Source organism: Podarcis erhardii (assembly GCF_964252035.2).
Source record: "Podarcis erhardii genome assembly, chromosome: 3".
NCBI lineage: Eukaryota > Metazoa > Chordata > Lepidosauria > Squamata > Lacertidae > Podarcis > Podarcis erhardii.
In genome coordinates, this window is record NC_138507.1 from 9931731 (window position 1) to 9956917 (window position 25187).

At 43.2% G+C, this 25187-nt stretch overlaps 1 protein-coding gene across 5 annotated transcripts in view; it reads left to right on the forward strand.

Moving 5' to 3' along the window:
• The window catches only part of FBXW11 (F-box and WD repeat domain containing 11), a 92980-nt gene that overhangs the window by 63780 nt on the left and 4013 nt on the right, over positions 1 to 25187 (forward strand). For all 5 annotated transcript variants that reach the window (XM_081855543.1, XM_081855539.1, XM_081855540.1 and 2 more), the window contains 9 exons: positions 6095 to 6281; positions 7279 to 7369; positions 15866 to 16003; positions 17579 to 17697; positions 19434 to 19683; positions 20483 to 20601; positions 21513 to 21623; positions 21738 to 21816; positions 22712 to 22899. In XM_081855543.1, the coding sequence (XP_081711669.1) occupies positions 6095 to 6281; positions 7279 to 7369; positions 15866 to 16003; positions 17579 to 17697; positions 19434 to 19683; positions 20483 to 20601; positions 21513 to 21623; positions 21738 to 21816; positions 22712 to 22873 (1256 nt within the window). In that variant the 3' untranslated portion in view covers positions 22874 to 22899. The remainder of the gene's footprint in view (positions 1 to 6094; positions 6282 to 7278; positions 7370 to 15865; positions 16004 to 17578; positions 17698 to 19433; positions 19684 to 20482; positions 20602 to 21512; positions 21624 to 21737; positions 21817 to 22711; positions 22900 to 25187) is intronic.

Here is a 25187-nt window from a genome sequence, read left to right on the forward strand (position 1 = left end):
TACTAGAATTTAGGATCTTCTAACACCTGCCCATTGGCCTTTCAATATACTTTCTGTAAAGGTTTTGTTTGGTTTATCTTCACTGAGCAATGAAATGCCTGTCGTTTGGGCTGCATGAAACCTTGGTATTTGATACAAATTGTGCTTTCTGTATGAAGAGCAGTTTCCATTTCCTGTGACATGTTTGGTTAGTTTGCAATTGTAAGGATGGTGTTGTAATGCTAGCACTGTGAGCAAGCACCAAGTGGCATTGAAAGATTTGTGTTCTGGGGCAATCTTAAAATCTTACAAATCAAGAGGGGGGAAAAGATGTTTGCATAATTTTGATTATGGCACACACATGGCCTTGGCCGATTATCCTGTCAGCTGTTCTGAATTAATCCCATAATTGGCTAATGCCACATTAAAATAAAATGTTCTGAAAAAGATAGTCTTGTATAAACTTAAATAATGCTCAAGTTGCTCTCGCTTGCTACCATCCATTCTGGATTTTGCACCTGTCCGCATGCAGACAAGATGGAAAATAGTTGTGGTCTCTGGCTTCCTTTGAATGGAAAAAGTGATAATTATGATATGAACTTTCAAAAAATGGTGGTAAAATGTTTAGTTTGCATAGTCTGTTCTTGTCAAGTTAGTTTGTGGTTAGCAATGAAGGCGTATGCTTCAAACGAAGCAAAGATGTATTGTCATGCTGTGAATAAGATGTTGTTGAAATAGAGCCTGGAATTGACCCTGCAGGTGTTGTGTTTAGATAGCCTCAACTTTTCTTACTGCTGGGTTATATTTTCTTGAAAGTTTCGCTGCAGTGTACTTTTTCATAGAACATCAGACAGAAACAATGTCTTGTGGAGAAGGAGTGCTGCAGCCTGAATAACTGTACCCTTTTGCATTTTTAGCTGTTCTCCACTGCTTAGTTTGCTCTATGAAAAGGCAGTTTGCAACAGTCTGTCTTAGCACCTAGCAGGCTTGGATTGGAAAGACCATTTTGTTCATGGAGTTAGCTCTTTGCCCTTGAGTCCCTGAGAGAGCATTATGTGACCCAAGTGTACCTTTTGTTGTAAGTTAATGGTTTGAGATATCTGCCACTAGGCAGTTATTTCCTTTACCATAGTAGATGATTGTGTTGGACTCCAGATTCCCATTGGCCATAGCCAGCATTCCCAGTGGGTAGGGGTAATGGAAGTTGAAGTCCCAACAACAGCTGGATGGCTATAGGTTACCCAACCCTCGCTTTATAACCAGAACGGTGTTAGAAATTCACCAGGCGTATTTTGCACCTGGCTATCAGCCACTTAAGGGACGCGGGTGGCGCTGTGGGTTAAACCACAGAGCCTAGGACTTGCTGATCAGAAGGTTGGCGGTTCAAATCCCCGCGACGGGGTGAGCTCCCATTGCTCAGTCCCAGCTCCTGCCAACCTAGCAGTTTGAAAGCACATCAAAGTGCAAGTAGATAAATAGGTACCGCTCCGGCGGGAAGGTAAACGGCGTTTCATTTGCTGCTCTGGTTCGCCAGAAGCGGCTTAATCATGCTGGCCACATGACCCGGAAGCTGTACGCTGGCTCCCTCGGCCAATAAAGCGAGATGAGCGCCGCAACCCCAGAGTCGGTCATGACTGGACGTAATGGTCAGGGGTCCCTTTACCTTTATCAACCACTTGTCATCAAGTGAAGAGGTCTGCATGGTACCTGACGTCTCCACCATGTGGAGATGCATGCCTGTGGATTCTTGGAGCTTGATTGTTTTCATACACTAGCATCACACCTTGTAGAATTCTGTCTGTGATATTTTATCTGCACAATCAGAATAAATTTGAGGAACCAAAAAGTCGTAGTGAAAAATATGACTCTAGAGCTGTCTGGCCCCAAAATGGCAACTAGACATTCTGTTTTGATGACTGTAACCCTGGTTTAAGAAGCTATTTGGCACCTAGTTTCTAACACTGAACAAGAAGGATAAAAAAAATCCTTATGTTTAAGAAGCAAAACTGACCTGGGGCTATATATAACCTGCAAGTTAACTTTGATGGCTTTCCAGTTATCCTGTTTAGCTTTTATCTGTTTTTGTATTGAGTAGCTTTCAAACAGTGATGGTCTTTTGTGGCCTTAGGAAAGAGTTATTGAGCATATAAGGTAAATCAAGAATTCTAATAAACTAAAGTTAAGTTATATTTTAAGGGGGGAAACCAGTAATTTTAGGTATGGAATACTGTTTTCTGTTTCTATATGTAATACTAAGTATAATATATTAAATATTGTCATAAGCCAGTCATGTCACCAGCAGTGTGTGTTGTTTTTTTTAGTAGTACAGCAAACCAGGCACACACATGTCTGTGAACACTAATTTCAGTAAAAATACATCCTTTAGTTCTGTTCCACATGGGATAAATCATCACACTATATCAGTCATCAGGATTTATTTGTTCTGATTGGTTCTTTCCCACATGGGATCGTTAACTTTGGTTTTAAAAATGATTCCCTTAAGATAAAACATGGAGAAGAAGGCAGGAAAGGATATAACTAAAATCTGATCAACAATACTTTATGTGGAGATTTTATAACCGGCTCTTCAATTTCCAAAAGTTCCCAGAGCAGGAGCATCCAAAAAATATCTGTGCAATACTGTGCAATCCAAACCAAACTGACATAATTAAAATCAATACAAAATTGAAATCAATAAAAAGTGAGTGTAACCAGATATAAAGAAGATAATGGATAACTTACAAGTATGCTAACAAGGACCTTGCTCAAGTGTGTGTCAGATGAAAGAGAATTTCCCCAGCGTGAGACCAATAGTCTGGCTGCTGAATTCTTGACCAACTGAAGTTTCCAAACTGTCTTCAGGAGCAGTCTTCAAGTAGTTTGGTCTCCCCTCCAAAGAAGTTACTGTGTTCTGGGGTCTGGACCACATGTTCCACCATTTCTGACTCTTGTCCATGCTGGCTTCGTATGATGGGAGATGAAGTCCAACAATATCTGCAGAACCCAAGGTTGGGGAAAGCTGCCTTGAGCTGTCACTCAGCTTCTGAATACATCTGCATGGCTACACTACAGTGGATGAAACATAAACTGAGCATTCTAGCATTTTAATTAATGTTTATTATCTCATCCCTCAAGTCTGCTAGAGTCGGGAACTTAGCTCACTACCACTTTGATCAGTGGGATGCTTTTGATACAACTGTTCATGCAGGCTATAACATCTGTTGCAGTTTTACCTTCCTGTACGCAGAGAATTAACTGGTGATAAGGAATGCTCCTTAGTCTTTTTCTGTGAGGATTCTGGCAGGTCTGCCTCTTACTGGCCAGAATAGGTAGACTCCCATACATTATAACGCCTGGCCAATATCTATAGGAGGATGGGTTGGTCTACCTTGAACTGTAGAAACTGAAGTGTTTAGCTTTTTAATTTGGGCTCTGATTACTCATAAACTGCAACCTCAGCCTATATAAGCAACCAAAGTGTCCAAAGGTTGAATGTTGCTATTGGAAAGTGAGCTGCTGCTAGCTTCCATTATAAAGTCTTAGTTTCATCCATTAACTTTGGATTATAGAATTGTTTTGACCTGCTCCACGCCAATTTTGCTTTACCACAAGAGAGAGGATGCTTGTGAAGTCTGAAGGAAATTAAACTGTTTTTGAAATGCACAAGCTGTTAACATTTTTAAAATTTTTCTGTCATCTCTCAAAATCTCATTGCCACTTCCGTCTTCCCATCTAATAAAGTCACCACGGTTAGATGCCGCTGGCGCACTTCAGTATGAATGGCTTTTGTGGTTGGTACTTTTGTTTTTGTCTTCCATCTGTGTTGAGGAGGAAGCTTTGCCCTTTGATTTCAGCTGCCCCTGAACTATATAACGCGCAAGAGCACAATAGTTTCCTCATCAGATGCCAGAATAGTGTTGACACAGGGTTGTGGGTACTCTGTGCATCAAGGAAAATTGACTGGCCAGGTATTGAACAGACATGGCTCATGCCATCCTCGCTTTATTCTGACACTTTAAAGCATGGAAAGGGTTATAGTTCTGAAGCCTCTTCACTGACCACTGCAAATCATACTTAGCTTCTTTTTCTGGCTTCCAACCGGGCATTAGCCACACTTTACCAAGCTTGTCTTTGCAGCCGTAACGGCTTGAAACTTCTTGAAAACATCAAAGCCGGGATTCTCAGGCTACTGAATTCTGCAGCCAATGCCAAATTATGTGGTGGTTTTCCTTTGCTGGCATAGAAAGTGCATATTATTGGTTGCTAGGCTTGTACATGTTGAAACTTTAGAGCAGTGTGTCTAGTTCAGGATGGTAGCACCAGCTACTGAGCTGTTACTGCAAGGATGGCGTCCCCTGCTCCCAAAATCAGTTTCCTGCCAAGCAGTGCAAAGACAGAAGAAAATGCACCAAGAACCAATGCTCCAAAGAGCTCCAAATCTCTTTCAAGAGATCAAGAGAATACTTTCCCATTATATCCACCTCCACACTTTCTCAATGTTACCCTAAAAATGTGTCAGGAATGAAAGACCATGACTGTCAATCACCTGCCTTCCATAGTACTATGTTAAGTGGTTAATAAAATATCAATAACAGTTTAATCCTTTTGGACAATTGTCTCCTAGTTCTAGTGGAGAAGACCATGACATTTTCCTGACCCAAAGAATTTATCCCAGGACTTCTTGCTGGAACAGTGCTTGGGGGCTCCCCACCCCACAAAATAGTTATCTGTAGGATATGGGAGAACCTTGGGGCTCCCTGCCCCCCCAAAAAGAGACTTGGGTCTCTGTTCTACAATTTGGGTGGCTTTTCAATTTGTTGGCCAACCAGCATTTCAGTCTTCTAACTAGTAAAATACCATGTTTTTTAGATAACCAGTAATGGAGTTTGAAAAGCCAAGAAAATAATAAGCTTGCCAAGTTCTATCCATAACTCACTAGGTTCCTGGGAAGAGGGTTGTTAAGAATCAAAACACAGGCAGTCCACGTGGTGGTTAATTCAACCATGTTGACTCTTCCAGGCAAATATACTAATGTGTTAGACTGAAGGTTTGACACGTAAGAAAAGACCAACAAGTATCTAATGTATGCGGGTGTTATGTGTGTGGATGCACAGTTATTTTACTTTAGACAAATGCTCTGGAGAGAAATGGCTTGAGACTTCTAGTTGAATGTAGATGCTAGTCTGATCCAGCCTCTGCTTGTGGGCATGCCTTTGATAAAATGTTTTTTTAGAAGCCTGGTAACCAATGTTACCATAAAGAACGAAGGCCAGGATCCAGAGCAGTATGGAGCTTTGAACTGGAATGGCAAGCTCCTAGCCATATGGCATGCCACTTTCAAAACAGTTTTTGGGGGGTGATGGGATCTGTTCTTGGGGGGGGGGATGTAAAAACTTCACTGGGAGCAAGTGAGCCTTTGGGTATGCTTAAAGTAGCTCTTTGGATCCCAGCCCAGGCATTTTTTTCAGATAACATCATTTGGATCCATAGGCACTTTGTCACATAAGCCCAAGAGCTCCTCAAAGCCTATCACAGTGCTGTGCAATTTGCTATATAGTCAGTGTTACATCGCATTTATCCAAAACTGTGCAGTAATAAATTGGATGTAAAGGTAAAGGGACCCCTGACCATTAGGTCCAGTCGTGGCCGACTCTGGGGTTGCGGCGCTCATCTCGCTTTATTGGCCAAGGGAGCCAGCATACAGCTTCCGGGTCATGTGGCCAGCATGACTAAGCCACTTCTGGCGAACCAGAGCAGCACACGGAAACGCCGTTTTTACCTATTTATCTACCTATTTATCTACTTGCACTTTGAAGTGCTTTCGAACTGCTAGGTTGGCAGGAGCAGGGACCGAGCAATGGGAGTTCACCCCGTTGCGGGGATTCGAACCGCCGACCTTCTGATCGGCAGGTCCTAGGCTCTGTGGTTTAACCCACAGTGCCACCTGTGTCCCATAAATTGGATATAAATCTGTGAAAAAAGGCTAAATCTGTTGTGTGTGACTTTCCCCCTGAGGCAGCACAGCCTCATAGCATGCACAGTACATTTGCAGGCAAGAGAGTCATTGGCTATGAAAAGACTGACAGTGATTTCTTTTTCTTTTCTCTCTTGCTAGAGCAAGGCTTAGATCACATAGCAGAAAATATCCTTTCCTACCTTGATGCCAGGTCACTCTGTGCAGCAGAGCTGGTGTGTAAGGAATGGCAGCGAGTTATTTCAGAAGGAATGCTATGGAAGAAGCTTATTGAAAGAATGGTACGAACTGATCCACTTTGGAAGGGGCTATCGGAAAGAAGGGGCTGGTAAGTATCTGTGCAAAATTTGCTCCTTTGCTTTAGAACAGAAACAGTTCCAAGACACACTGGGCACATCTGGTCAACTTAAACTCTTAGTAGAAAGATTACATGACAGTAAATGACTTCAAAAGTTGCGACTTGTGTGCTCTTACTCCCCCTTTTTTGGTCTTCAGCCTTCTTGCTCCTTGACTACCTTTGTGCTGTAAATAGCCATTATGCCAACCACCTTAAGTGTGCATTTCTATGAGGTGGTAGAATATGTTAAACTCCATATGAGCAATGTAACTTGTACGCAGCAGAAATGCTAGGAGTGGTCTCCCAGAATTACACCCATACCCGGGTATGCTCCCCTGCGCCATCAAGATATGGGAGGAGCCATGCAAGCCATAGATGCTCTAGGCCCCACAATTCTTTGGGTGGAATTTAACACTGTACTATTGCAAACATTCTGTCTGCACAAGCATATTAGCTTGCCAGGCAGACCGATCCTCTCCCCTTACCTTCCCCCACCTGATTTTTCTGGATGCTCTCCTGACACAAATCCTGAGCCAATTTCAGGGGGGACACACGAGGGGGTGGGAAGGCCTGTTGTGCAAGTGGAAGCCTTCACACAGGTCTTCAGCTGGCAGGGTTTGTTAGGTGACTCCTGCCCTTTGGTCTTGCTCAGGAAGTTGAGGTGGGTCCGGTTTCTCTGCTACTATAGGAAAAGCAAAAACAGGAGGCATGCAAGAGCTATGCAGGCCCATCCTTACCCATGTCACTGCAGTTGTACGTACTCTTACCCCCAGCTCAGGTTATGAGCAGGATTGGGGGTTGGTGGGGCATAAGAAAAGACGGGCAAATATAACTGGACATCCTCTGCTTGTGGTTTGTTCTTGCCATAGCAACATTTGACTTGTCAAGTAGGCAGCTTTAAGGACTATAGCTTTTACCCTTAGTGCATTTTGCAAGGCTTGTTGTTTCTAAACGCGAAATTTCACCTCTCTCTTCTTTATTATTATAGGGATCAGTACCTGTTTAAAAACAGACCCACAGATGGCCCTCCTAATTCATTTTACAGGTCACTGTACCCAAAGATAATACAAGATATAGAGGTATGTTTTCGAAAACCTTGTTTTAAACTGTACTGAGTTTGAAGCTGCGTTTTCTTGAAACTTCATTCTTTTGCCATGCTTTTTAGAAATGTGTTTCAGTGTTACAAGGATCTTCGGTAGAAGTATTTAAAAAAGAATTATGCGAACGAGCAGCCGTGGATTTAAAGAATTGTGGATTTAAGAAGTGTTACCGTAAAGTAAGGAATTGAGAAATGTGAAAGTATCAAAGCAGAGTAAGTAAGTTGATGTGATAAACTCACAGTAACTTACTGAGTTGCAGGGGAAGAAGCTAATGTATTCTGATCCAGGTTTTCTGTGCACATGGAGCTGGTCTGCAGATGGTGGCCACTCCATTTATTACAGCAGAGGCAAAAGATCCATGTCTGTGTTCTTTTGTTCTCTCTGAGTTTGGTGTATACGTCAGCATTTCTGTGCCCAGAGGATCAGGACTCTTGGCCTTACCGAAAGCTGAACAGAGCAAAGCTTCCAATATTTGCAAATCTCTTTGCTCAGTTACAATTACTCAAATAGAGCACAGGAGAATTTAGCTTAGCCACTAATCCTGCCCTGTCACTAAAATAGGGCCAAGTAACTATTTCTGCTTTAAAATAATAAAAGTATTAGTAATATAAGTTGGGATCGTCAAATTTCTCCTTAGGGGTTTCTTTCTAATAGCATATCGCAAGCCTGATGATAATTGGAGTACATAGGTCTCAAAAGCTTTATTATCATGAGAATTTCTATTCTATCTAACCTTTCTGCTTTGTGCTTTTCTGGTGGTGAAAGCAAGGGAGAGGACAGTGGTTCAAAAACTGGGAGAGGAGGTTTATTCTTTTTCGCCCATTCCAAATGGGTGCTTAAATTGCAGGGGCGAGAGGGTAAAAAATGATTGGCAACCTCTGCTCTTTGTTACTTACCCAGCTATAACAAACAAACAAACAAACAAACAAATTTATATAGTATAAGTGAACATTACATTACAACTTTCAAATTAAATTAATTAAAGACAAGGTGCTGATAATGATAGACTGGATAATGCAGCCTGCAACGTTTCAGCATGTTGTGCTCCCAGATTTTAGTAGAAAGAACATTTTTGTACCCTACCCACACTCAGAATAGTCATACAGTGGTACCTCGATTTTTGAACGTAATCTGTTCTGGGGGACCGTTTGATTTCCCTCCCCCTAAATTGATACATTTAGAGGATTTTATTTCTTATTTGAAGGGAATGGTCTCTTCAGAGATCTTTGTTTATGAGTAAAAGGAGAGTATTTATAGCTTTTTAGTAGACCTGGGAGATATATCGCCCAGGACTGGTATGAGAAGCAGACCTCAATGTCGGCTTCACTCAGCAGTATATATCGCTGGTGAAACCACCACCATTCTTGAGTCCCTTTGCCAGCAGCGTCCGCTGGAGGGAGTCAACAGTGCCTTCTTCCAGCAGGCAGTGCTAGCAGAGGGACTCAGGAGCGACGGAGCTTTCAACTGTGATATATCGCTGAGTGCAACTGCCATCGCATACGAGGCAGAGGGAGAAACAAGCTGTATCAGTGAGGCGCTATTACATCTTGTGCCTCCCTGTTCATCTTGAAACTGCTTGACTGAGGCGCGTGCAGCTGCCCTTGCCTCAGTCGAGCAACATAGCTGTCAACTTTCAGATTTGAAAATAAGGGATCAGCAGCCTCGAAAATAAAGGGATAAATAAGGGATAAATAAGGGATAAATAAATAAATAAATAAATAAATAAATAAGGGATAAGCAGCCTCGAAAATAAGGGATCAGCAGCCTCACCTGTCCCAGGGACAGTCTACGGGATATCTAACAATCTGGGACAGCAGCGGGAAACGGCGCTGGAATAAGGGAATTTCCTGCAAAAAAAAAAAAGGGAAGGTTGACAGCTATGTCGAGCAGTCGGTTGCTGGCTCCGGCAGGGTGGGGGCTCCCTGAAACTGCTCAGCTGAGGGGAGCGTGGTTGCTGCTCCCCGCAGCAAGCAGTTAAAGGAACCCCAATGTTTAGCCCGCTTGCATGAAATGCAGCAGGGCTGTCTCAGCTGGGGAGGGGAAACCTTCTTGATCCCCAGCTGAGCTGTGCAAAGAAGTTTCATCGTCCCAGCCTGCAAGCGCCTGGGTGAAACCCCCTCAGCTCTCAAGGTGAGAGCTGGGGCAGTTTCACCCAGTGTCTCACGAGCAGAGGCCAAGGCATCTTGTTTTTTCAACATTGCAATAATAATAATAATTAATAATAGATAGATAGATAGATAGATAGATAGATAGATAGATAGATAGATAGAATTTATATACTGCCCTATAGCCGGGGGTCTCAGGGCAGTTCACAGAATAAAATCAAGATATAAAACCACAAAATAAAAATAAAAACAACAACCTAATAGCCCCCCCCAAAAAACAAAAACACACACATTTATATAGCCAAACTGCAATGTTTGGCTGGTGATACACCATGATGTTGAAAAGCTGGTATCGCCCAGCCCTACTGTTTAATGGTTACAGTAAAAAGATTGGCAGTAAGGTACAACGTAATACAAATAGTTTTATTAAATCTGTTATTTCCCAGCAGTCAATTTTTTTTATTTGTTTAAATTTGCAACCTGCACAGTTTCCAAAAGGTTGGGGCCGCTCATTCATTTTAAAAATGTTAATAGAAGTAAATCAGACATGAAAAATGCTAAGAACCTTTCCTAGCCTCTCCCCTCCTGCTGCTAGAAGCTAACAAAAAGAAAGTTTTTCAAAAGATGCTTAGGTTTGGACATCAACAGATCACCAAGGAGCAAAAATTACACTACTGTGGAGCAGCTATTTCTAGGGGGACACAGAGATCTGAGGCACATAATTTTTCTTGCTACTAATGTGAGCGGGAAACTGTTTAATTTATTGTGATTAGCTACATCAGTGCACTGATTCAGTTTAAAAGGAAACTGTTAAACTCAATGGCAGTGAGGAATTATGCATAGCAGAGTTGTAACCTGGCCTTTTTGACCCCTCTTTAAATTTGGGGCCAAAAATACATGCAGCTGCAAGGAGGAGTTGGCAAGTGACATTGTAGACTTGACATCAATGTGTGTTTAATCCCCAGCAAAAGTCTTATAAGAACACAGTGCTGTGCCTAAAACGCACAACATTCCGTTGTGTATTGGAGGGGGTGATTATTGGAAATAGGTAAATGGTTTATCTCCTTCCACAGTGGCAGGCAGTTGAGGGCAATAGTTTTATGAAGAGGCTTTCTTGCCTTCAGGGTGGTCCAATAACTTCTGGTACTGCCTGGATCCATTGTGCTGACCTGCCAGATTTAACTGTTTTAGGAACTCCCTTAAAGGGAAGACTACTTTTGGGTTCTTCCCAGGAAATTTTATTTAGGTATGCAAAACTTGTTTTTGTGGAAATCTGACTTGGTTCAGTTAATCATGTGCTTGGACACAGTCCCAAAATATTGTAGTACAATTTGACTCTTATTAGCAGACTGTGTTAATAGGCAGATTGCCAGGTGTACTGTTGATCTCCCAATTCTAAATCCCTGGGCCTTTTCCATATTATCCATGATGCTGGGCCAAATTCTTCATTATTCCTTTTGAATTAGTACAGATATAATTTATTCCTCATGAGCAGTTACAAACACTATATTTTGCTCTCCTGTCTTGTGACATATGGAAGCTCCCTGTCTCTCCCCTCCCCTGCAAGATTTTGAAGTGGGGATGGAGAATCTGGCCGGACTATTAAAAAGATTCCACCTATTGGACTCAAGGAAGGGAGGGTTAATATATCCACCTACATTCCCTCCGTCCGTCGAGACAAGATAGAAAAATGGATATATATCCATTCAGAAGTGACCAAGATATTGAAGCATTATTCACTACAAGGACTTCTGGGCACATCTGTTGCTTGATTTTCACTATATTTCGAGCCATGCTGGAAAGATAACACCATGAGCAATATGGTTCCTCGGAATAAGTAGACTAAAATGGAATTGCAGCCCTGTGAACACTTGATTGGAGAATCTCTGCCCTACTTGCCCTCAGAGTTCCTCCTCCTTCCACCACCGCCACCACCACAGACACTCTTATAGCTGCTATGGAGCTGTTTCAGGTGCTGTCTAGGGCAGGGACCAAAAATGAAAGTTAAGAGCTGCACACATGCAGCCTCCTTAGTGCTGCCTTGCGTTATGGAGATCGTTATTCCTGCTCCTCTTGTTCTTCCTTCTAATCAAAGTGACAGTAACTATTAAGGCTTAGAACGAAGATTGAGAGCCACTCATGCAGTTTCTATGGCTGTATTCTCTTTATTCAGTATGGTGCTAGGAATGTTGCAGAAAGGCATCCTTTACTTCTAGGCTGATGTCAATATCTCTGAGGATTAGTTCTCCGCTCTGATGTAGTAGATCTGTTGTCCGGGTGACACCGCTCAACAGCTGCAGGACAGGCACATATGACTTGACCATTTGTCCATACAAAAAACAAGCTCAGTGAAGAAAGTAAGAATATAAAGGAGAAGGTTAGGCTGGGTTTCTCTCTCGCTTAATACGTTTGTTTCTCTATCAAGGGTTTTGATTTGTTTTGTTGGTAAGAGCATTATGTCATATTAACCCTCAATTGCACTGAAACAGTATGGTCCAGACACCCAGACTTCCTACTTTAGTAAGAATTACATGCCTGGCTAGAAGCCTTTTTTAAAAAAAGAAAACCCACGTGTAATTGTCATAGCACAGCAGTACAGTACATAGTACAGCAGTGGCCCCAGGCTCCTGAAGGCAGTTGTAAATTACAAGGCTGATAAATTGGAAAGACCATCCGAGGAAAATGGTCGTTTTCCATAGCTGATGCTAGGACTGCCTGCACTCGATACTGAAATAAATAAAATAATCAATCAGGCAGCTCAAATTCTGTACTAAGAAAAGCTGGATTCCATAACCCCTATAAAGTCTGCAGGTTTTGCATAATTTCCCTCCACAATTCTGCCATTTTCAATATGGAGGATGCTGAAATCTTAACGAGAGGGGAAGACTCGTGTGGGAAAAGGTGGCCCCTAAGACCAATGACATTTAGGTCTTCATAGATCGCATCCCATCGCCGTGGAATGAGACCAGAGCTTAGCCAGTTCAGCAAGAAGATGACTTAATACTCCCCACCTGAGCCCAACTCCTGCTAAAGCCCAGGCATCAGGATTCAGAGATGGAGTATCTATCTGTACAGTCTTCAAGGGCAACCTCAATTAGAGTATGTTGAAACAATCCATGAGGCATCACAAGGCATCAGTCACAAGTATGGCAAAATGAAAGTGCACCAGTGTTAGGTGCTCCTGGTTCTTGGTTTTGTGATTGGCCTGTTATGCCTGCATCAGAGCTGCATATATTAGAAATATGTTTCATACCCACAGCCTCCAATGTGCCTGGTTACAGAGGGCTGCATTCAGCAGGGCCTTTTCCTGATGGTCCTCAAAGGGCCCACCCACTCAGCTATATTTAGTTCTCTTGAATCCTTCTGCTTTGTAGTCGCATATGTTTCTACTCCTGCCAATTTCTGTGCAGCTGTATACTTTTTGTGTATTGTGGCTACTTTCCCAGTATACTGGCAACTGACACGGCAAAGGGGATTTTACAAATTCTCAAAAATACAAAATATTTTCCCACAGTAGCAACACCACATTAATGTGTCTCTGAAATCACATCTACTCATAGAATTAAACTGTGCACCTGCATGGATCTTACTGATTCACAGCTCTCTGGCCCGAGGATGAATAACACGCTCCAGTTGCTTTGATTTGCAGCCCACATTTTCTTCTGGTAACTTTATAAAGGAGCTTTTTAAAAATCTGAAAATTGCACAAAATGGAAAGCATGTTTCTCCCTAAACCTCTTAGGTAGAATTGTTTTGACTGGTGTTTTATTTGGTGAACAGGCGCTTATGTGCAATACCTCAAGAATCAGTGGCATGCCAAAATATGTGACCGATTCAAGTGCCCACGTGGCCGGTGTGGAGAACTGTAAACAACTGAAGCACATATATATATAACCATATGAATTAGCCAGTTAATACTAATCAACTGGGTTTCTGTGTTGAGTACAACCTGAGTCTTGCAGGGCTATTTTATGCTCATCCAATATAGACTGAATTTATTTTAAATCTATGTTTCAATCAGTTGTTTGAAGGGGAGAAAAGGCAGGTTTATATGAAGTTCTCCATTTTATAATAAATGCATTTCCTAGGAGTGCTTATACTACTTAAGAGTACAGTCCAGAACTTGTGATCATGCAACTCCTGTGCCTTTTGTACAACCCATTTGTAGTGGTGTAGACAAAGAGGAACAACTGTGAAATTTACAGATTTCTCTTTGGCTTTGTGTTCACATGCAGAAAACAATGCAAGGTCACTTGTTTTAAGACAAAGTTAGGTGTGCACAATCTGGAATTATGGGTGATTAGCTACAGGGCAAAACAGTGTTTCCCCATGAGAGGGAAAGTAAATGTCCACGCTGTTTGGCTGTTTGCCACACTAGTAAACATATAATTACTGCAGAGCTTTCCAAACTTTTCATGTTGGTGACACACTTTTTAGTCATGCATCATTTCATGACACAGTAATTCTGTTTTACTAGCAAGCCAGAGGTTAAACTAACCCCTTTCCAGCCCTGGGAGGAGCGCAGGGAGAATTCACAGGCACATCTATACACTGCAGTCGACGCACTAATGTTTGGACGCAGTCGACACACACAGTTTGGAAAGCTCTGACCTCTATTCCCTCTATTTGCAAAGTTTGGAGAGGAGTTAAAATCTTTTTTGTTGCCAAAACTGCACCACTTCTGCACCTGAGAGAGGTACAAGTAGGCTTGGGGGATACTGTAATGTTTACAAAACACCTTTTTTGTGGGATGGAAAACCTCTGTAGGGAGTTGCAAACCCCACAAAACAATCCAAGATACCGAACATTGAATTAGACGGAAAGGAAAAGCAGGTAATTGGGGGAGAGAGAGGAATTAGCGGTCTGGTGGAAAGTTACTGATGAAGAAGAAGAAGGTGTGGTCATGGCACAACAAAATGTTACTGATTACTTGGCAGGCAGAAAAGGCTAGTGAAGACTCAAGACAAGGGGTACAGGAGGCAGTTATTTCTCTATGCCTCTTCCTCCATTGAATTGTGCTCCATTATTCCCCTTCTCTTTCTCCCTCCCAGGGAATTGAGCAAAAGAGGATGACAAAAGAGGCACATAGATATAAAAAAGGTACAGAGAACCATTTCATAGTTCACACCTGGAATTATTTATGTGTCTGTGTGAACCTCCCAGCAAATTGGATGGGTGATGCATAAATAAATACTAAGGGTTGCGTGAAACACTGTGCAAGCAGAGTTCCACTTGTGCAGTGGGACTTCCCCTCTTCCCTGCCCCTCGCACTCCCAAAATCTGCTCTGGAGCGTTCCCCAACACCCCCTTGACTTAAGAAGAAGAGCAAGTTTTGTTGGGTGCACAGATGTCTCTCGTGCAAGCCTAGCTGCAGTGTTGAATACAGCCCTAAATTATTTTAAAATGTCCCCAGGAATGGAAGTGAGAGTTGCCTATAGAAATTGGGGGAGAAATTCAAGATTTTAGCATAACCCAAGATTGGCCACCCTCCAAAATATCGCAGCAAAAAGAAGAGTTGTGCGCTTTCTCAGTTTTTATTTAAAACAGACACATTTAAAAAATAGTCCTGATTATGCAAATTCCTGAGAACATTCAGGGCACTGTCCCAGTATTTCAGGTTTGAAGAGACTCTTGCTGTGAGACAGTGACCAGGACAGCCCTATGGTGCCACACTGAATATTTCAGGGTAGGCTCTGAATGGTTTACAGCAGCCCTGTGGCATTGCCCAGAGGAATTAACCTTCAATAGAGGGTCTGCGTTTGGGCTGAGAGTTGCTTACGACAACCCTTCCATTAAATCCACTGCTTTTAATCCCCATGGTGCAAGTTGGGTTGAAAACGTAACATGCAGCAGCAGGGTAGTCCACTGTTAATATTGCAAGTTAGAGATTGGGCAAAAGCTGACCGGTTTGGATTCCCATTCTAAAAATCCCTCCTACCTCTCAGGTTGCTGGAACAGCCAATCTGTTCAAATTATCACATAAGTTCTCTTTCCAGGTTAATTCTGGCATTTAGGTGTCTCACACTACAGTGACTTGCATGTAGACGTGTGGTTTTCCTTTGGACAAACTGGGTTTGAGGACTGAATCGTCTTTTGCCGCAGAATTCTATGTTCATTAACTCAGATGCTGCTTTCTACCTGATATGACAACTCTGAGGGGGGGGGGGGGTTAAGGGAAGGCTTGGGATAAGTTAGAGAACAATCCTCTTCATATCTACTCATAGACATGTCTACTCATGTTCCATTATGTTCAGCGGTGCTTCCTTCCAGGTAAGTGGGTATGGAATTGCAACGTAGTGTTAAACATGTGTGATATGAAAACGTGTCGGGATTCTACATCACCCACCCCCTTTTTTGTGGTCTCTTTTAGACTATAGAGTCTAACTGGCGATGTGGAAGGCACAACTTGCAAAGAATTCAATGCCGTTCTGAAAACAGTAAAGGTGTTTACTGTTTACAGTATGATGATGAGAAGATTATCAGTGGCTTAAGGGACAACTCCATTAAGGTAAAAAGGCCTTTCTTGACTACTTTTCGTCTTGTTCTGGTGAGATCATTTGTTCACACCTGCCAACTCTACAATTCTGATTCATTGCAGCACAAAAGTAGAATATTGCTTGGTTGAAGCTGAAGAAGTCTTGAGCCCTTACTAATAGTCTAGAGTACAACATGCTGCCCATTGAACCTCTGCTACATTCTGCTTTTCGCAAGAAGAAGAAAGAGCAGATCTGAAAAAGCAGGATGTAATTCTTAAAATTTCTCTTTTGTTCCAGAGGTTTATGTATTTATTATTGATTAAGCATGTATTAAGGGACGCAGGTGGCGCTGTGGGTTAAACCACAGAGCCTAGGGCTTGCCGATCAGAAGGTCAGCGGTTCGAATCCCCGCGACGTGTGAGCTCCCGTTGCTCCTGCCAACCTAGCAGTTCGAAAGCACATCAAAGGGCAAGTAGATAAATAGGTACCACTCCAGTGGGAAGGTAAACAGCGTTTCCATGTGCTGCTCTGGTTCGCCAGAAGCGGCTTAGTCATGCTGGCCACATGACCTGGAAGCTGTACTCCGGCTCCCTCGGCCAATAAAGCGAGATGAGCTCCGCAATCCCAGAGTCAGCCACAACTGGACCTAATGGTCAGGGATCCCTTTACCTTTAAGCATATATTAAACTCTGTTATTCAGTTTAAAAGAGAATGCCCAAGGCAGCTATCACAGTATGAGAGCACGTCAGAGCATAACACAGATGAATACAATATATACCTTCTAAAAAAAAATTTTTGAACACATGCAAAAAATCTGTGCTTGTAGTCTGCCTCATTTCCTTGAATTAAGCATTCCTCATCACATGAGAGGAGAATGGGAACATGCTCATTGGCACTGTCCCTTTCATCGTGTTCTGGCGGCCTGTCTCTGCAGCCCCTCGATGTGCTAAGGCTGAAACTACAGTGGGGAGGCTCGTATAGGCTCCCCATACTGTTCATTCAGGGTTCTAAGCGACATGGGCACCCTATAGGGAGTATAGTGAATGTGTCCTTTCTGCGGATGTTGAGCCTCAACATGGGGAGGATGGCATTGCCAAGCTGCTAGGAATGTGGCAGAAGATACAAGGCAAACAAGCGTGCTCCCCATGCAGTTGGGAATGTGTGAACACGTGAACAGTGTTTGGGAAGGAGGAGAAAAGAGGTTTGGGGACTGGGGGCCATTAGAGGACTATAGATCTTAATGAAGTCACTTTTGCACCATCTTACCCAGTTCTACTTTCTGATGCTTCTGCAAAAACCACACGTGCATTCTCAAGCTTATTTGTAACCAGGGGAGCCAGAATATAATTTTTCTTTAAAATGTTGTAATGCTGGGGTATTAAGGAATAATGGCAGTCAGGATTCTGTGATTTTCTTTAAAAAAAAAAAAAACTCCCTCTGCACAATGCTATAATTCAGATATTCAGGTGAATTATGTATTTCTGCGTTTCCGGAAAGGCATAGAAAGTATAGAAAAAACAAGTGGGGAAACTGTGGACTCATTTCAACATGGCTTTAATGATAGTGATTCTGCAGTCATATAATTCTCTTGGGTTTCTGTTCGGCAGATCTGGGATAAAACAGGATTGGAATGTTTGAAAGTATTAACAGGACATACTGGCTCCGTTCTCTGTCTGCAATATGATGAAAGAGTAATTGTAACTGGATCTTCTGACTCCACTGTGAGGTGAGCATTTTTGTAGCTGCGAAACTGGTGAGAAGGATGATGCAAAGGGAAGATTCACAGCCAGTGAAAGGTACAACCTTTCTTGAGAAAAGAGGGGTTGCCCACCTAAATCTGGAATTCTCTAGATTCTCCCATATTCCTGGTACTAGTCAGTCTTGGGTTTACAGGCCAATTAAGCACTGTATCCAACTAAGCAGTTCTGCCAGCACAACAAGGACTTTTAGCTGTGCAGTGGAACGTCCCTGTCCTCCTCCTCTCCTTGCATGACCCCGTAAATCTGTTCTGCAGGGTTGGGGGAAAACCCCAGAACAGATTAATTAAATGCTGTGAATTATGGCTTCTGTCGTTACGATTGCAGAAACACTTCAGTCTCTGTGCGACACGTAAAATGTTGTTGGATGGGGACAGTTGGCAGAGGATAATGGGTTGGCATGAGGAAAAGACATAACCTTCTTCTGCCAGCCACATTTCCCAATAATACAACCAATATGTTGAATTTGGGGGAGACCTTGGGAAGACAGTTACAGAAGCTCCATAGAGGAAGGGCTAAGCACCCTCTCCCACACACCACTGCTGCCTTACATCATCCCGATGGCTTATAGCAGTTTGAGAGCCAACATTGCTTTCAAGACCTGGGTCTGCCCCTAGTCGTGCGGTTTTGTCTCCTAGCAGCCCTATAAAAGTGACTTCAAACAACAAATGGGCCTTAACCACCCTCGCTTAACCAAGACTCCACTTCCTCAGAGTCTTGTGAAAGAACAATGTTAAACAACAATTGCTGACCTCCTTCTACCGGTCCACAATAGAAAATGTCCTCTCATATTGTATCACAGTGTGGTACGTTGGCTTAACAGCCACAGACAGAAAGTCTTTACAGAGGGTGGTGAACACAGCACATGATATCATGGGCTGTCCCCTGAGCCCGCTAGATGACATGGCAAGGGATCGTTGCCTTAGGAGAGCGAGGGAAATGCTCAGGGATGATTCACACCCCGGCCAGCACCTCTTTAATCTTCTACCCTCGGGCAGGAGATATAGAAGTATAGTCAGTTGTACCAACAGGCTAAAAAACAGTTTCTATCCGTGGGCTGTTATGCTGCTGAACGGAAAATAATATAGTGCAACTGACTTTCAGGGTTGGTGTGTTGTGCGACAAGCACACAGAGTGCAATGAGACTAAGTGTTTGTGGGGGGGGGGAGGGAGGCTCGGTTAATTTCATTGTACACAGGTTGTACATTGACAATAAAGGTATTATTATTACTACTACTACTACTACTACTACTACTACTACAGTGGTACCTCAGGTTAAGTACTTAATTCGTCCTGGAGGTCCATTCTTAACCTGAGACTGTTCTTAACTTGAAGCACCACTTTAGCTAATGGGGCCTCCTGCTGCCGCGCCGCTGGAGCACGATTTCTGTTCTCATCCTGAAGCAAAGTTCTTAACCTGAAGCACTATTTCTGGGTTAGCAGAGTCTGTAACCTGAAGCGTATGTAACCTGAGGTACCACTGTATTATTAACTGCTGAAAGTGGACAGGGCTTTCTGAGCACCTGAGCATGGAGATGGACGGTGGTGTGTCTTTGCAAGAATGATGCCCTGCTACTGATGATATTTAGCAGTTTGTGGTTTGAAACAATCAAAGGCTCACCAGTACCACCACCCATGAAACTCGCTTTTGATTGCATAGCATTTGATCCCAAATGATTTGATGTGTGTATATGTGCTTTTGCAGAGTTTGGGACGTGAACACAGGTGAAGTCCTCAACACACTGATTCATCACAACGAGGCTGTGCTCCACTTGCGTTTCAGCAATGGCTTAATGGTGACCTGTTCAAAGGACAGATCTATTGCTGTCTGGGATATGGCCTCACCGACTGACATCACTCTGCGCCGCGTATTAGTTGGCCATCGGGCGGCTGTTAACGTCGTTGACTTCGATGACAAGTATATTGTATCTGCTTCTGGTGATAGGACCATTAAAGTAAGTGGACAACCAGTTTCTCAAAATAGCAAAGTCAGAAAGGAGTTATGGGAGAATAAGTTTGGTCTCTGACTGACGTGTTGCTGAAACATCCATTAAAGTAGTTTCTAAGGATAGTGGTTGTATGTCTGACATTCCCCATATGCAGCCTTTCTCAACCAGGGGCCCCTCGATCTTGTTAGATTACAACTCCCATCATCCTTAGCCAGCTTGGCCAGTAATGATGGGAGTTGTAGTTCAGGAACATCTGGGAACTCGCTGTTGAGAAAGGCTGCTTTAATGGCTTTAAGCTTTTTTTAGATATTTCCCTTTGTATCACACTGTTGTCATGAGGTTAAGTAGAGTAGAGTGGGGAAAACCTTATTCTTGCCCAGGGGCAGATTGTGACCTTCCAGCTCTCTCTGCCTAGCCCTTGAGATTCTCCCCAAGCACATCCTCTCCTCAAGTACTTTTGCTTGGCTGGTGTGTGCCTAGATGAAGGATGGGGAGATGGCGGGCAGGGTGTGTAGAATCCTCTGACTTTTTGCATAGCTGAAATATAGCCCAATGTACTAAGATTGGAGTCACACCCATTACTTTGGCCTCTGGCCACGCCCACCATTGGCATATGTGGCCCCCCTCCAATCTTCTCGGGGGGGGGGGAATGTGATCTATAGTCGGGGGGGAAAAGGGAAGGCTTTCGGAATGAAAACTGTATTTTGCCTTCATCTCATTTCATCTCTGTCTTTTAATGCAGAATTTCAAAATGTGCCAAATTGCCATTATATCTTTTGCAGTTAAATATTTATTTTCCTCTTAGGTCTGGAGCACAAGCACATGTGAATTTGTTCGCACTCTTAATGGGCACAAGCGAGGCATTGCCTGCCTTCAGTATAGGGATCGGCTTGTTGTGAGTGGATCATCAGACAATACCATTAGGTAAGGAATGGGTGGAATCTGTGAAGATAAATGGAAACAGTACTGTTTCATTGCAACCCCCTTTTCATTTGACTGCCCAAGCACCAGCTTCTAGTTTTTTGTCATCTTATCTTGCTGGATTTCATTTTTTTAAAGGTTTTGTTTTTTATGTATAGCCTGTCCTGTCTTTCTTCCATTGTGGAATCTGGGTGATACACGTCTAGTTCCTAGGAAGGCACTGATCAGACTCAGGAATGCTTAGCTTAAACTAGGTGGCAGCCTCACCTGCCTTCAGACCACCTCCAAGGGATCTGTGTGCTTTTCTCGGCCATTCTTAGTTCGGTTAGCTGTTTGTCACAAATTTGATCCCCTGTGCAAGTAGCAGTTGGCTGCAGGTGAGCTTCTAGCAGAGGAATATGCCATTGCACATGTACAAAGCTGCTGGCCTGTCATGTATGGCCAGTGTTGCACAGAGTTTGGCCAAATAATAATAACAACAACAAATAATTTATTTATTTATTTATACCCTTTCCAACTGGCTGGGTTTCCCCAGTAGCATCAGCTCAGAGGGGAGACAGTGCTAGGGTCAAAAGCAATTGGGACAGGCAAAGGCTGTATGGAAACTCACTTACCGTTTTGAAGAATGGTCTTAATGCAAGCTCTGCTTAGTACATTAAATTATTTTGAGCCAAGTAATCAAGCTTAACCACTGGTGCGAGAGGGAAGTAGTGAGCCCTACTCCAGGGAATCTGTCCAGTGAGGCCCCCAAGTGATTCAGCATCCACAACCAATATTGTGTTGAGTATAGCCTTTTCAGAAATAATCAGGTCAAGCTGTGATGGAAATTGCAAAAGGTATATAAGAAGGAATACATGCGTTGTTGCTTTTATTTTATTTTTTTGAAAAAAAGCTGTACGTGTTCCTTCTTCCAGGCTTTGGGATATCGAATGCGGGGCCTGTTTAAGAGTGCTAGAAGGTCACGAAGAACTGGTTAGGTGCATCAGATTTGATAACAAGAGGATTGTAAGCGGAGCCTACGATGGGTATGTGCTTGAAAGCTAAGTTCTGTTTTCACTTGGGAGGTTGGCTTTCTGTGCTTCTTAGTACTCGGAGGGTGTTGTAGTTTTCTCACTGCCTTTTCTCTCTTTGCTTCATAGCAAAATCAAAGTTTGGGACTTGCAAGCTGCTCTTGACCCCCGTGCCCCAGCAAGTACACTATGCTTACGTACATTGGTGGTATGTACATTAACTATACAGATATTATTGTACAACAGTAGTACATGTTGACCATACTTTTGTCTGCTTGTTTCTAAATCTACTACCTTGTAATGGAGTGGAAATTTGGTGTGCTTTTGCCAGAGGATGGCAATACCAGAACGGGCCTTTTCTGCGATGGCTCTCTCTTTTTTTAATTCCCAGGGAAACTCATCTTGCACCTTCATTACATATCTGTAGACACCAGGTGAAAACGTTTCTCTTTAACCAGGCTTTTTGCTGATTAGCATTCTATTCCCTTTTAAACATGTTTGTAGGCAGGCAATGGGGGCATTACTGGTGCGCCTTGTTTTTATTGTGCATTTTGTGTTCTCATTTTAGATCGTGAACTGCCCTGTGATCTTCACATGCAGGGTGGTACACAAATTAAATAAACCAATTAAATGGATGCAGTAATTGTTGAAAGCAAATATTTGGCATGTTGTCTGTGTGAAATCCAGCTCTTCCTGATTAGTCTCTAAAATGTCCCAAGGTGTCACTATTGTGCTAAATTACTCCAGTCCCTTTGTCTTCTGAATGATAACCTACACGCTTCCTCCTTCCTTTAAGAAATCCTTTATCTCATGAGGCTCTTTCTGATGTTAGTCAAACCCAGAGTAGACCCATTGAAATTAATTGTAGAATTGGGACCCTACGGGTCACCTTGTCCAACCCCTACAATGCAGAAATGAATGTGACTAAACATTAAATTCAATGGGGCCTATTCTGAGTTTGACTAACATTTTATAAAACTCATGATTGTCGCATTCATATTTCCTTCCAACTACAAGTGGAAATGAATATTTGAGTGCAAGTATGAACACGATAAACAGAGTCTTCTGCCCTCCTAACTGCAAACTCTTTTGCCATTTTTCAGGAACACTCAGGACGTGTGTTTAGACTCCAATTTGATGAATTTCAGATCATTAGTAGTTCCCATGATGATACCATTTTGATTTGGGATTTTTTAAATGTGCCCCCCAATGCACAAAATGAGACACGCTCTCCATCAAGAACATACACTTACATCTCCAGATAACAGTCTGCAATGTACTGCTCTCCAAGGTAAGCCTTGCTATCTTAAGGATGCCCTTTTTGTATCCACTATACCGCCAGCCCTGGCAGTGGGCCTGGCAAAAGTGAATTTTCGTTCATGCTTTCAGTGATATTTTTCAGTAGAACAAGTACGCACCATCTTTAGATTTAAAAAAAAAATATTGTCCAGTAGCACCTTAAAGGTAAAGGGACCCCTGACCATTAGGTCCAGTTGTGGCCGACTCTGGGGTTGCGGCGCTCATCTTGCTTTATTGGCTGAGGGAGCCGGCGTACAGCTTTCGGGTCATGTGGCCAGCATGACTAAGCCGCTTCTGGCAAACCAGAGCAGTGCACGGAAACGCCGTTTACCTTCCCACCGGAGTGATACCTATTTATCTACTTGCACTTTGACGTGCTTTCGAACCTTAGAGACCAACTAAGTTTGTTCTGGGTATAAGCTTTCGTGTCCATGCACACTTCAGATGCACTGAAACAGAAGTCACCAGACCCTTATATATAGTGAGGGGGTGGGTGGGGTTTTTCTCAGGATGGTAGTAGGAGATGGGTGATTGACTCAATGGGTATGGTAAACCTGTTGACGACTTAACGACTGCAATTAGTCCTACAGGAGAAAGCAAGGGGTGGTATGCAGATGATTAACATATGTAATGAGACAGGACTCCAATATCTCTATTAAGACCAGGTCTCTCCTGGACACGAAAGCTTATACCAAGAACAAACATAGTTGGTCTCTAAGGTGCTACTGGACAAAGTGAATTATCACTAGGGTATGCTCAAAAACTTGTGAGTGATAAACACACCTCTCCTCCTCTCTACCCCGCTTTCCCCAAAGAAGTGTATATGCCTCAAATGAGAGGCATACTTCTTTGAGGAGGACAGTAATTGTAAGGAATGGGGATCTAATGTCCCCTTCCCAGTCTCCTTGAGACAGTGTGTTATTTGGCTAGAGCAGGGGTCAGCAAACTTTTTCAGCAGGGGGCAGGTCCACTGTCCCTCAGACCTTGTGGGGGGCTGGAGTATATTTTGGAAAAAGAGGAAGAATGAATTCCCATGCCCCACAAATAACCCAGAGGTGCATTTTAAATAGAAGCACATGTTCTACTCATGTAAAAACACCAGGCAGGCCCCACAAATAACCCAGAGATGAATTTTAAATAAAAGGACACATTCTACTCATGTGAAAACACAGTGTTTCTCAGACTGTCCATGGGCCGGATCGAGAAGGCTATTGGGCCGGATCCAGCCCCATGGGCTAGAGGCAGTGAGCAATCACCAGTGAAAGGATTTCACTCCCATGCTTTCCTATTGGGCATCAGTCATCTGAGAGGCATGATCTACCATGGTTGTGGGGATCATGTACAACAGGAGATAATTGTGGATGGGGGTGGGGGGCAGTTGTAGGCAATACCTCTTTGCTGTTACAGGCCTTGGGCAATTTCCAAACCCTGGCTTAGGCTTGAGTTGCCCTGGAAACATAAACCCGTGTCTCCCTTAAGTAGAGAGAGAGGTAGGCAAGTCATTGAACAGCTGTCAGAAAAGTGCAAAACTCTGTAGCAAAACAACGTCCCCTGGAAGCTGGAGGTTTCAGTTTCTGATCCTTGGCATCTTCAGATGTCGAACTGCAACTTTGGGTGCCAGGCAAAAACATTCCTCTTCTCCCAGGCTTTTGGCTAATTAAACAGTCTATGGTCTTTTAAACTGTTGAGGTGGGGGGCAATGTTTCTGCTTGTTAATATGTCACCTACCGCATTTTTCGCTCCACAAGACGCACCTGACCATTAGACGCACCTAGTTTTTGGAAGGGGAATGCAAGGGAAAAAATATTTTTAAAGGGAGCACTGAGCTCTGACCTCCCAGGCTCTGCACAGCGCTCCCTTTCACAAGCCGCGTGGAGCGTGTGTGCGGCGCTTGCAGGCTTTTCCCCAGGAGGGAGAAGGCCAGCCCATCACTGACACACAGAAGCCGCACACCCTTTAAAGAGCGCACGGCTTTTGCGTGCTTTTCTATGAGGAGGGAGAAGAGACTGACGTGGCCAGTCAGTCCCTTCTCCCCCCTGGGGAAAAGCCATCAAGAGTCGTGTGGAGCATGTGTGCGGCTCTTGGGAGCTTTTCCCGCCTGCCTCTCGCCTGCATTCGCTCCATAAGACCCACACACATTTCCCTTTACTTTTTAGGAGGGAAAAAGTGTGTCTTATGGAGCGAAAAATACGGTACTTTTTGTGTTTTTATATTGTAAACTTCCCTGTGATCCTCAGATGAAGGGGTGTATAGAAAGAAATAAAAATAAACCATCCTTGC